General features: G+C 35.7%; 4 protein-coding genes across 6 annotated transcripts in view; 3 read left to right on the forward strand and 1 right to left on the reverse strand.

Moving 5' to 3' along the window:
* The window catches only part of LOC105340291 (uncharacterized), a 754,579-nt gene that overhangs the window by 469,568 nt on the left and 271,602 nt on the right, over positions 1–13,409 (forward strand). The window lies entirely within an intron of this gene.
* The window catches only part of LOC105327281 (uncharacterized), a 347,963-nt gene that overhangs the window by 159,639 nt on the left and 174,915 nt on the right, over positions 1–13,409 (forward strand). The gene's annotated exons all lie outside the window — the stretch shown is intronic.
* Positions 933–2,982, forward strand: LOC136270697 (ATP-dependent DNA helicase RecQ-like). Its single transcript, XM_066069095.1, has 2 exons — positions 933–1,560; positions 1,851–2,982. The coding sequence occupies exons 1-2, from the start codon at positions 1,118–1,120 to the stop codon at positions 2,980–2,982; spliced, it is 1,575 nt and encodes a 524-aa protein (XP_065925167.1). The 5' UTR covers positions 933–1,117.
* Positions 3,411–9,109, reverse strand: LOC136270696 (uncharacterized). Of its 2 annotated transcripts, XM_066069094.1 has the most exons (6): positions 8,593–9,109; positions 8,018–8,473; positions 7,302–7,533; positions 5,432–5,553; positions 5,045–5,244; positions 4,159–4,261 (listed from the first exon to the last, which is right to left on the reverse strand). In XM_066069094.1, exons 1-4 carry the CDS (start codon positions 8,656–8,658, stop codon positions 5,513–5,515), a joined length of 795 nt encoding a protein of 264 aa, XP_065925166.1. In that variant the 5' UTR covers positions 8,659–9,109; the 3' UTR covers positions 4,159–4,261; positions 5,045–5,244; positions 5,432–5,512. The 2 variants fall into 2 exon arrangements, with proteins under 2 accessions (XP_065925165.1, XP_065925166.1); XM_066069093.1 differs by lacking the exons at positions 7,302–7,533; positions 8,018–8,473; positions 8,593–9,109 and adding an exon at positions 6,349–7,226 and having other exon boundaries at positions 3,411–4,261.

Here is a 13,409-nt window from a genome sequence, read left to right on the forward strand (position 1 = left end):
CTTGTAAACCATTGACACTTCATCAATTACCAGTACATTAAGATCTTGAAGATGTATCCTTAATTCACTGAGAGTCTGTTCTTTCAATGGTTCATATGGTAGACGCATAAACTTTGGCATTGAATAGTATTTCCACCAATGTTGAATGCAGCTGTTCCCGTGAAAGCAGTCAGCAGTACTGCTAAACTATCTGGCGTCGACATGTTCTTTGCAAGCAAACGTGAAGCTTCATAATGAATAGCCTTGATAACGTGACTTTTTCCGGTACCTGCACCACCTGTTATAAATATGTGAAAGGGGTCTGGGTTTTGTCCTGATGATTTCTCTAGACACCAGTCTCTTACATAATAAAATATATTTCTCTGTGTTTCATTAAGGTTTTGAATAATATGCATGGCTTCTTCTCTGGATTGGTTATTTTGTTGCACTTTGAACATGACATCAGCTGAATTTGCCTCGGTTTCCATATCTGGTATTTCATCGACATGATCATCCAACACATTTAGAGTACTTCTTTCCTCCATACATTCCTTTCGCATTAGTTCAGTTTCTGGACATAAACTTGCCCATGCATCCTGCGGTTCCCCAATAGTCTCAAACGTTTCTTGTGCATTCGATATCATTTCTTCATTTTCCGCAAATTTTGCATGATTTCTATCGACCAATAATTTGACTGCCTGTAAGTTCTGATCATTTTTAGTTTTAACATGACCATTCTCATAAAATGTCTGATATAGATCAAAAGCTGGTGGTTTTAATTGAGTTGCTCTCTCGTGAGGCAGGAAGAGCTGTAGGAGACACTGATAATATTTTTCAGACATTTTGTCAACCCTAAACCTTGGGTATCTGATAACAGCTGGTTTTGTTCTTGTTCTCTTTTGTATAAATCCCTTTGAATTCTGCAATTCGAATACATTTTCATTTGGAGTCTTCCATCTTCGCTAGCCAAGTGTTTTCGGTCCACTCTGCTCCCCACAAACCCTTGGCAGATTAAGCGATTTAAACTGTGGCTGACAGGTGCGACATCTAGCGAATGCACTGAAATTAAACTACTGGGTTCAACCAATCGCGCGATAGCTTTCATAACCTACTTGATAAATATCGTAAACAAGACAACATGGCGGCTATCAGTGTAAAAATATCGGAGATACAGAACTTTTTTCAGATCCAACTGACAGAAAATCAAATTCGTGGGATAAAGGGCTTAGCGGCTGGCCAGGACGTTTTCGTAGGCACACGGACGGGAAGTGGAAAATCTTTAATTTACGAAAGTTGTCCAATTATCTTTGGCGAGTCGAGTGTGTGTGTGGTAATATCCCCACTTCTCAGCATCATGAAAGAGCAGGTGAATAGACTATCTGGTCTAGGTTTGAAAGCAACATATATTGGGAAAAAAGATTGCTGTATAGACGACGTTACGAGGGGATATTATCAGTTTGTCTTTGGAAATCCTGAAGTGCTGGTTGGAAACGACAAATGGAGAGGAATATTTCGACATCCCGAATTTTCTCAACGACACAAGTTGACAGTTATTGATGAGGCACACACAGTTTATCAATGGTAGTGTATATATGAATTAATACCTAACAGTATAAATACAGTTTATTTTATGATAATACAATTTAGAATACCCTTATAGGAATATTCATGCCCAACATTTCATGATTAAAAAATGTATTAATTTATTTGAATTTGAAATAAAAATAGCTAACACTTGTCAAGTAAGAGTGTCAAATATTTAAGCATTGAATCATTATTTCATGAAAGATATAGTAAATTGGCAAATAAATTATTAGTGACATAATTTCATCTACAAGGACTGACTGTTATTGCTATTATGTATTTCATAGGGGCGAGAAAAAGGATTCTGATGATGCCTTCAGGGAACATTTCTCAAAGATCGGCGAGTTGAGGTCCCTCAGTTTGAACATTCCACTACTCTCTCTTACAGCAACCGCAAGTCCGTCAAATAGGAAACGAATCCTGAAAAGTTTATGTTTCCGTGATAATCACATTGTAATAATTGACAGTCCTGACAGACCAAACATCAAGATTAATGTTAAATGTGTAAAAAATAATTCTGACATTAGTGACATATTTTCATGGGTTATTGACGAACTCAACTCAAGGAAAAAAAATGCACAAAGAATTGTGATATTCTGTGAAAGCATTAAAGACTGCGCCGTTCTCTACACCATGTTCAGACGGAAATGTGATGCTTCTTTAGTACAAATGTTCCACAGCAAAACCGCAGAGCACATCAAGGGAAAAATTCGCATTGATATGGAGTCAGAAGATGGCCAAATTAGGGTCCTTATTAGTACAAATGCTGCAGGAATGGGAGTGAACTTTAAAGGCCTGCATAATGTTGTTCACTATGGACCTCCACGTGACCTTGACACACTAGTACAGCAAATGGGCAGGGCAGGAAGAGATGGTGAATTCTCTGTTGAATTAATTTTATACAAAAATCATAAGGGACATTTAAAAAAAATAGACAGCGACGTTCTTTCATTGATAAAATCAGAGGATCAGTGCCGAAGAAACATTTTGTGTAAAGCATACAACGCTCATTCACACATTTTTGAACACTTGCATGAATGTTGTGATTTTTGTGAAAAGACCTGCAAATGCTTAGACTGTCCTAGGCTATCTCATCCTGTATTTAATGCAATTGAGCCACAGGAAGAGGACGCATTTCAACGTGATGTGACTGATGAGAATAAGATAACTCTCAAACATAAACTAGAACTTTTACAAAGTAATCTACCTAAGTTATTTGGCAACAATTCGGAACTAAGTGTAGAAACTATTAAGTGTATTACTGACAATTGTCACAGAATATTTACAACAAGCGATGTGATGGAATATGGAACAATCTGGCTGCTCGACACTGCTGAACAAGTGATTAAGATTTTTGATGATGTATTTGATGATATTATAATATATGGTTCATCAGACTCTGAAAACGACTTCACTTGATGTATTAAGTTGTGCATATTGAAGTTTAATTTTGTCAGAATTTAATAAAAGATAAGTAAATTTCACAGATAAAATTTTATTTTATGTATATTTTCAATCACACTTAAATAGCCTACATCATGCAAGCAGAATTTTTAGCATGGTGTAAATTTAGAACCTGAATAGTTCTGAATTATTTTCTCTAGAAGTTATTCTAGTGATTATATGACTCACTTTAAGAACCCGTGAGAACCTCATTTTTTCAAAATGGAATAAGTTGGGTTTTTTTAAAGTTAAATTGATTCCAAAATTACTAAAAATTCAGCTTAAAAATACATAAAAAATTATAACAAGTCAGAATCTAGCTATTATTGCCCTTTATGTTGACTCGTTAAAATGAATTCTCAGTTCATATTAATTGATAACACACATTCACAATGTATAAACTTTTACATCATTTCAAACGATGCTCTCTCCTTTTGCTTACTTATCCAAATGTGCAGTTTATGAAGGTTTACCTTTTCAAAAACATCTTTTATGTTTTTGAAATTTTCAAATTGGCGCCCTTGAATGTTTTCAAAGATGTCACCTGCCATCAACTCCATCAGCATCAAATTTATGTCAGAAGATTTATCAGTCTTTGTCCTTGATTTACCAGAGGGTTTCATTGACACCTGATACCTAATATTCTCTCTCAGCTCATCTTGGATTTGACATGCTAATGCTGTAGTCTGGGCACTATTAAAGGTAAAGTTTGAACCCTGCTCTTTTATTTTCTTCTTTACTAGCTGAACACAAATTTCCACTAAGTTGTCATTTGGAATGTTTCCATCAATAGTTCCGTTAAGATTTGCTGTTGTATTCCATTTGTATTCAAAGGCTTGCTTAGGTGTTAAGATGGCCTGTTCATAGGCCATCATTCTCCACAGCCAAAGCTGATACTTGGTATGTCCGGCAACATTTGCACACAGCATTTCAAATTTTGCATTCAAAAATATCCGGTTTCCGTCGCCCATTTTATAAGCATCAGATGTATCTCTTAAGATAAGAGCAGCTTTCATGAACGACGACCGCCATACTGCAACCTTGTCCCCCTTTTTGGGTTCTTCTCGTGCAGCAGTAAGGAAATGCCAATTGTGTTCTCTCTCTAGATGGCGTTTAAAGTGTCCAATTGTCTTGTAGTTTTTCTGACACGTGCACATATACTGACTGGTGACGGCATCAAACATGCTATGTAGCCTGGCATTTTGTGCGTCTAGCCTGGCAGCTTCTTCAACCAAATCTTGGAGATGAGTTGATCCTGGGAGTTTAGAAATTTGAAAAGTTTCATTAGAACAAAATAAATGTTAACCGAACATAATAATATATAAATAGTGCCTGCTTGGGAGGGTACCAGTTGAAATTGACACCCCTCGAAAACCATTGAATATCAATTTCAACTGGTACCCTCCCAAGCAGGCACTATTTATTTTATTATACTGAATGTCTTTATTTTATAGCAAATTTTACTGCTTTTATATAGAAAAGACGTGAGTTCTACGGCGAACCGTACGCGCATAATATACGCGCATGTAACAATTCGTTCTATCGGCTTGTTGCCAAGTGTGTTGCTAACGCCGAGGGTATTAGAATGAATTGTCAACTGCGTCTAAACCAATCAGATTTTAGTATTTAACATGAAAGTATAATAATTACTATTATTCTATAAAACTTATACCTATGTGTCTCCTCAAAGATAAATAATAATTAGTATTGTTTTATAAAACTTATCCCTATGTGTCTCCTCAATGAATAATGTTCATGGAATTAACCTTGATTGATTTTTATGGTTAGATGGTTATGATTTTGCTATAAACTGCATAGGTGGAAAAGGAAGAAAATCGGCTTAAAAAAATGACTTAAATGTAAACTATGAATAATCAGCAGGTGAATTATGTGTTGTATTCAAAACAAAAAGCATATATTAGTCATATACTGTATTGATTTTCCTTGCTTAATTAATAGAATGTCATATTCATTATGAGAAAGAGAATCACGGTATGAACTTTGTACATGTTTCAATGGGGTTACATGTAATGTTAACCTTGCAAGTTGATATGTTTGTTGATCACTGCCTCAGCCAGATTTCTAAGCCATGATAGCTGCTCCTCATTTGAATACATTGATAAAATGTTGGGGTTCCACTGTTGAGGAGATCCATTTAGGTCATTCAGTCCCATAACATCCATTGTGGCCCCAAGTATAAATGCATCCAAAGCATCCTCCACAAAAGCATAATGAGCTCTATGAAAATTTTATGGATTATATGGATGTATAACTACATGTACAATTTTCAGTACACACCCCCCCCCAAAAAAAAAAACCCCAAAAATAAACACACAAAAAACAAACAAAACCAAAACAGACTGACAATAAAATATCTGTGTTTATCTCCTTAAGTTAGGAAAATTAAACCAATTAATAGACATACCTGTATGCTTCAACAACTTTATCTTTTCCAGTAACATCCACTCTGTGAATGACATTTCGAAGTTGATAGAGTGTTCCTTGTTCAAATGCAGAGGATGGTTTGTAGAACTCCTGGTATATAAACTAGTCAAGAAAATACAAGAGCAATTATTGATATATGTATCAGATTAATAAAATGAATTGCAAAAATATTAAATAATATCCCCGATATACATGTACTGACTACTGATATGAAATATATATATTAACAAAGTATGCCTTTTTAGAAAACATAATTCATCAGATTTTTACTTTTTATGATTGATGTGCCATAGAAAAAAAAATAGTTGATTCTTTTGAAGTAAATTTGACAATTCAAACATTACAAATTCTTTCACTTCAACTGTTAGTAGGCTTTAATTTGTGAACAATATGCAATGTTAGTTAAATTTCAAATTTCATGCAAACAAACCTGAAGCATCATACTAAGGCATTGCATAACACTTGGGAAATTGTATATAATGGATTAAAGTAAAGTGTTTAATAAAAAAAGTGGTGGCTAAACTACCAGCATCCATTTTCAATACCTATGCATTTTGACTGTGGAATCACTTATATGTGTGGGGGTTATTTTTTTTTTAATTCATTGTATTTTTTATATTAAACTTGAGGCTCATAGAATTTTTACTATCTTGTTTAAAAATGAATAATAAATTCATTTATCAAGGATGTAAATTCACAGGTGAGTATCCAAAAATCTTGAAATCACAAATAATAATAATTCTACAGTAATTCATCTAACTTGTAATAAAATAATGATAATGGAACACTTACAAGAGTAACAAACACAAGCAGAAACCATCCAAATAACCAACAACTCCAAAACAGGAACTGAACCAATTCTTAGAACAGGAACAGAATATCAACCAAGGGGAATACCAGCAAAAAGTTCATCATTCTGTGAAGGCCCTCTGGTCTGTGAATAAGTCCTCCCAGTTTGTAATAATCTGTTTCACAGTTCTGCATTGCGAGTTGTGCTGTGTATGCTCGCTCATTAGTAAGCACATCACCACCAAATACTTTCCTTTCTAAAACTTCTGCTTTTTCCCCAAGAGTATGTGCTATATACTTCTGATGAATGTGCTCCAATATGCTAATTATGTCATCATGCAAATTTTCATTTTTGTCAAGCAAATCAAGTATGAAATGAGTTGACTTTTTTGAGGTTTCCTCCATGAAAGGATGATCGATGTGTTTTGGAACACAATGAGCAAAAGACTTTAAGCATTTAACATGTCTTGTGATAACCTTCAGTATATGATGGTTCATGTTTCTTTCCAAAATATTGATGTCTTGGGCATTGGGTAAAAATGAATGGTTTGGTAGTGATAAAATGTCATGCTTGGGTTTATCATCCAGCATAGTTGAATCTAGCACTCTTCGTTGTAAACCAACTAAGATAAACCAGTGAAAACTTTTCCTTTGATTTTCTTTTGTCATAGAAGAAGTCGATTTAAGAATGTCCAAATTGTCACCAATTATATCGAACGGGGGCTGAATTTCAGATTCTTTTAACTGACTTTCAATTCGAGAAATGTACTTCTCCCCATAACATTTTGTGGACTTGTCATTTGACTGGGCAACACAACTACTTGGATCTACCTCAAAGCTTGAGCACATGGACACAGCAGGACATTGTACCAACCCAACTTTAGTGAATATATTAAGTGGCAGAAGATGGCAAGCTTGTGGGACGGTAGATGTACATGTATAGTTGCATGAATCTGTTGTGTAGCATGACATATTTGACTTAGCAGTGGCTGTATCACTGACGTAGGCAGTTGAAAAGTTCATGTCAAAGTATGAGTGCATTGTCACTCTAGAACATATACCTTGCTGACTGGAGTCTGTGAAATAACTGGAACTATCAGTCACATCTTGTTCATGGAGTGCAGATACCATTTCTTTGGTTTTCTTCTTGTTGAACTGAAGACTTGATTGATGCACCTGACATAGAATTGTGTTCTCTATCTTCTTCTTCTGAATGTCAATCAGTGAAACATGCTTCTTGTGAGTAGCTGAACAGCCCACAGAAAATCCAAGGCATCTAAGCAAATCTATTGTCTAATATGAAATGAAATGTAGATCATGTAATACATACTTATGTGCAATCACACATTAACACAAATCTAAATCTTAATTGTAATTTGATAAGGAAAACAATGGCAAGTGAAAAGTTTAAAATCATAATGAATTTACATCAGTCTGAACATTAAATTGTTATCATACTGTCCAAATCTAATATGTTTCAAAATATAAAACCTACGAGGTAGGGTGATACAATCAACAATAAACAAACAAATAAATTACTTCGAGTAAATTAGCTGTTTAAATGATGATTACAGTGAGTAATGAATATCCTAAATATAATCCTTGTGTCCTGAATATTTTGAGTATTTTTTTCAAAGATTGCATTAATTTTAGATGAAAAAAGTAAAACTGGAAATGATTATTGTAAAAAATGAGTTTGTTTAGGGATTGAATTTTTAAGTCCTTAACCTTAGAATGAAGGTGATACTAGTGAGAATAATTGAATAAATGCACATACTTCATCAGTGGCTCCACCATGGTCTAATAACTGACCTACAGCATGGTGAATAAGTGACATATTTTGGTTTCTGTGGTGCAAAATAACTGCTGCTGAAGATACCAAAGCTACAGGCTTGGTAGTGTTCATAGTATCCTCCAGTATCTGGGAGAAGGCTGGAGCTTTCTCTTTCAGTTCATTTGCAATTTTTAGAAAATCAATTGAAATTATGTCCTCAGAGGTATTGCCCCTCAAAATTGAAGGATCATTTTTACCACAAAGAAGTTTACATTCTTCTTTCACACACTTTGAAAGAACTTTCACTGCCTTCTCTTTAAAGTTTTTAACTTTCACCAGTTTATTAAGAATGACCTCTGGTTTATTGCCTCTGACAATTCCCACCATCACACTATACAGTCCTTTCTCTCTTATTATTTTTGTCCGAACTTTTCTGTCATTTTGTCCTCTGTATGATATCTATAAGTTAATTTCAATATAATAATTATAATACATGTATATTGTTTGATATAATCTAAACTTGTGATTCTTTAACTATAACTACTAAAAGCTGATATATATGAACCATTCATGAGTACCTTGGCTTTCATTGGGGAGAACAGCAATTGTTGAGGCCGCTTTCTGGAGGAAGCTGAAGTTTCCATCTGCAACACTGTTTTCCTGGGTGTTCCAAGAATATGCACCTTGGATTTGCGTGGGGTTGGAGTGTGGAGAATTGTCCTTTTGGTGCGGTTAATACATTTTGTAGGGGTGACGGGACATGTAACCACACGCGAGGAAATTCCAACTGAAGCCTTCGTTGATACGGACGTCTCTATTGCCCTCGACGATAGTTTATTTACAGTATTTTTGTTCCGTAATTCTTGTAATATGGAAGCTTTTTCCACAGCTAATGCGTTTAACTTATTTTCAACGTCAAAGTCAATTTTCTCTAATTTGTTCAATTTGTTGAAACATACGTAACACAAATAATGGGAATGTCCGTCATTTTGACTCGGGCTGTAATTCAGAACTTCTGTCAGTTGTTTTAAAACCTTAAATGATGATGAAAAGATTAATCGCCGGTATTTTAATGGTACCGGACCCCAACAAAGTCGGCACATGCCTCCACTTACGGAGGCAGCCATTACTGTTTTTGCATGACGTATTTGATTATGAGAGATATCTTTTCATTGGATCCAAGCTTTACCCTTGGAACCAATGAAAATTAGCCACAGTTTTTATCGCTAAATCTGTCAAGGGTTTGTGAGGAGAGGTACGGATCAGAAACCCTTGACTTGGGAAGATGGGAGTCTTCGGAACCTGCGATTTTGCAAGAACGCGGTATTCTGAACAGAATTCAGCCAAACACATGTCATGAAACATTGTTTTGTTCGGTCGATGTTCGTACCTCTCAACAATGTTTGTCATCCATATATCCTCCTCCTCCTCATTTTCCTCCTGATTTGTCTCTTCTTTCTTCTTATGTGTCTTTTGTTTTATCTGAGAAAGCGGTTTGCTTAAACGGGTTGGGTTTTCTCCCACTGGTACAAAAACTACCTTCCTTGAACACTCTTTCATTTTCAAATTATAGACACGATACACAGCCTCTTGTGCACTCACTTCCCGGTGTTTCAAGTACGCAGAGCCAATTTTCTTCAATGTTTGGCGTGCTTCACAGTTCCCTTCCTCAGCTTCAATCTTTGTTTGTTTAAGCAACATCCCCATTTCTCTTTCGGACTTTGAAATATAAGAAATGATATAAACTATGCAGCTAAATGGATCCAAAACAAATTGAATATCCATGTTTGCATCCCAGCACCTTAAAAGACACGAGTTGTACTGATTGGTCCAAAGCTCACATGGTTCTCTTTTTAGAACAATTGCCTTCTTTTTCGTAATCATGTTATATGCTGTTTCGTATTGTTCTTGCGTCAATCCCAATGCATTGAAAATATCCTCTACTGTCCTTGAAGAATTGTTGTCGAGTTGCATTTGATCCCAAACACGCATAAGCATATCTTTAGCAACGGTTTTCTGTGCCTCGCTTTTTGTTTCTGCTTCAATATTTTTATCAATTTCATCAGTTTCAGGTGAAGTGATGAATGTGCGCACGGAAGGCGGTCTAGGAAAATTAAACCTGCATTCTGAGCCTTTCTTTTTGCATGACTTTGAGTGTTTTTTACTGTGTTGTTGAACGGCTAGCACAATGTTTCTTAAATCAGCGTCTTCTTCCTCTGAAGGAACTGCGCAGGTTACATATTTATCAATGAAATTACAAACTGCCTTTTCGCCATCTTGATCAATTTTAGGAGAGTTTTCAACCCAATATAAGCAATGCATGTGAGGTGATCCTCTTTGTTGAAACTCAACTCTCTGAAAAAAGTCTACAACTTTTCCAATCGGTTCCGATGGTGATAAAATGACATCTCTCTGAAACATGTGGAACCTGTGCTCAAACATCCTCGCAACAGTAACTGGATTACTTCTCAGTACTTCATTTTTTTCAGACCAATCCAACAAATCTGGATCTCTGTGGTCATTCTGTTGTCGTAAAATTGTTCTAATAGCATCATTCCATCTATGTTCTGCAGCAGAGAAAGAACAAAACCACGTAGGTATTCCCAACTGCCGAAGCATTGCGAAGAGATCTTTTTGGGCTGCTGACCAATATGCTGGTGTTCCACGAATAGGTTGCATAAACCGTAATGCCTCGTCATTTCTTAATAGCTTTGAAAGGGCGTCAGGGTCTTGTAACATGTCTGGTGTAACTAATTTCTCACTACCAATCTTTGTGACAGATTTTCGAATTGAGATTTGAGTTTTTTCAATAACTTGATTCAGTTCTGATAAATACTGGCTGAAGAAAATGTAACTTGTATCTTTAGCAAATCGGTTATCTGCATTCATTAACCGGTTGTTGAAATATCTAGATAACGTTATCCTTTCCGACCTCTCGTCATTCCACGAAAACATTCCGCTTGGGAAAAGATATGGGAAGGATTTAGCTTCGTTTCCTGGTTCTTGCAACATACGTACTGGATTCTTACCTTCACCAGGTGCAATATTGTATATGTCATCAAAATAATGATCCAAAACTTCCTGTGCAACATCTAATGGCTGTAAGCAAGTATCAGTAGCTACCTGATTTTCTTCATCATCTAGTTGTATTTCCTCAGTGATGTCTGCAACTTCATCATAATCATTTTCTTTCCAATTCTTGTCTATTGTTACATTTGTATACCATTTGTTATTCTGTTTCAAATAATCTAAGGCAGCAAAAACATGCTTTGGGTCTACAAACTGATATTCAAAATATCCTTTGTAATTCAATTTCCTTTTCAATTTAACACGCAACAACAAATTTTCATCTTCCTTAAGTGGTAGACTTGTTACCTTTTTCATGTCTGATGGCACACACACAACTGGTCCATGAACATTCCTTTGACCACCATGAGGAAGCCCCATTACCTTCATAAAAGGTATCTGCAATGCAATTAGGTGTCTTTCGAGGCAATTCAAATCAGAGAGTTCCTTCGGAATATCTTCTAAAAACAAATTGTTCACTGTCGCCTCTGCTGGAATTTTCCCATTAAGAATCTTCCTATGACAGGTAAAGCAAATCCACAATGATGACTTTGTACAATTTGGAAGGCAAACCTCTGAACACTGATGGAAATACTTTTCCTGAATGCTGACCTCGGCTGCTAATGCTGCTTCTGTGTTCTTCTCATAAGTATTTGGATTGCATCTTTGGACTTGATTTTGAAATAAGAGTCGATTGCAAGAACAACATATGTAATCAATGCCTTCCTTTACTTTACACTTAAATAAGTTTGCTACTTCCTCTTCGTTCTCTAGTTTTTGACTTTTTGCTCTTCTTTGCTGTATTACTGCATCTTTTTTCTTTAGTCTGACAGAAGTACTTGATGCATACATTTCCTTACTATAGACTTTCGCTTTTGACCTGAAGGCTTCATCTGTTTCATACTTCACAGACCTTTTCCTTAGATTTCTTTTCCTGTATGATTCATCGGTATTATATCTCCAAGTACTTGCAGAATTCACACGCTTTCTGTGAGCTTCATCACTTTTGTAGATCTGCTTACTCCTATTCTTCACATTTTCTCTGTGTTTATCATCTGATTGGTATTTGGTTATACTTCTCTTCTTCATCTCCTCTTTGTGTAAAGGATCTGTCCTATATTTCTCTTTACTTCTCATTTTTACATCTTCTCTATGCGAGGTGTTTCTCCTGTATTTCTCTGTGCTCTTTGCTTTAAGGTCATCTCTATGGGCATCATTATACTTGTACTTTTTTTTGCTTATCTTTTTGCTTATCTCTCTCTTAACATATCTATCTTTGTCATACAACTTCTTGCTTCTTTCTCTGACTTTGTTATCAGACCTATACTTTTCTCTGTATTTTTCCTTCACAGATGATTGGTAACTCTTGTGTTCTCTATACTTGAGGGCTGCTGCAGCTAATTTCTTGCTTCGAAATTCTGTGTTGTGATTATATTTTTCTCTCTTTATGTCTTTTTGCTTTTCATAAGAGGTCAATCTTGATGAAGATCTTTTAATATTCCTCTTTTGTATAACTTGTTCTCCTATTTTTCCATGCACAAGTCCTGTTTCATTACTATCCTTGTTGACATGCATAGAAACCACGACATTGTAATGGTTTTGATGTAAATGATGTAAATAAATTGCTCCACGTCTCTTGTTCAGACACTTGGTAACCATGTCCCCCGAAAACTTCACCCATCTACCTCCAGAATACGTAAAGATATCAACTCTTAAGAAGTGTGCCATTGCCAAAATCTCTACCTCAGTTGCCCATGTTCCTTCTTGGGTCATAGAAGAAGCAGAAAGATGATTCTCAATAGACTCCTCTCCATTACGTAAAAATGTTTTAAATAACTCTTGATTTGCCATCATGTGTGCGCAAAGAGCACTCCGAATGGTACTATGGAAATCATCTGAGTTTGACACACTGAAAGATACTGCTCTAAAGAAGCAATTCCCATCTCCAATAATTTTTTTTTCTGTTTCGGGTGAAGTTAATTCTTTTTCTATATCTTGAGCGATATTCACATTTTCAATGCGTATTAAAGGAACATTCAGGTCTTTACACAGATTCCTTTTGACATCTTCATTTAGAGGCAAAAACGTAAAGCGTTCGATTTCATGGGATAAAATTATGAAATCATCATTCTGAAACTCTTCATTGTTCCCTTCTGATTTTTTTTCTCCACCAACAGTCAAACCAAACGATTCAAATTCTCTCTGTGTGTTCGTCAAATCAGTAGTTTTGCAATACACCCCAGTTAAATTACAAAGCACGTTCTGTGAGTATCCCATTGAAAAAGCTAAGGAATGAAGATGCATATAGACCTGCCCCAGATCAGCTAAA

The sequence above is a fragment of the Magallana gigas genome, chromosome 8, assembly GCF_963853765.1.
Source record: "Magallana gigas chromosome 8, xbMagGiga1.1, whole genome shotgun sequence".
NCBI lineage: Eukaryota > Metazoa > Mollusca > Bivalvia > Ostreida > Ostreidae > Magallana > Magallana gigas.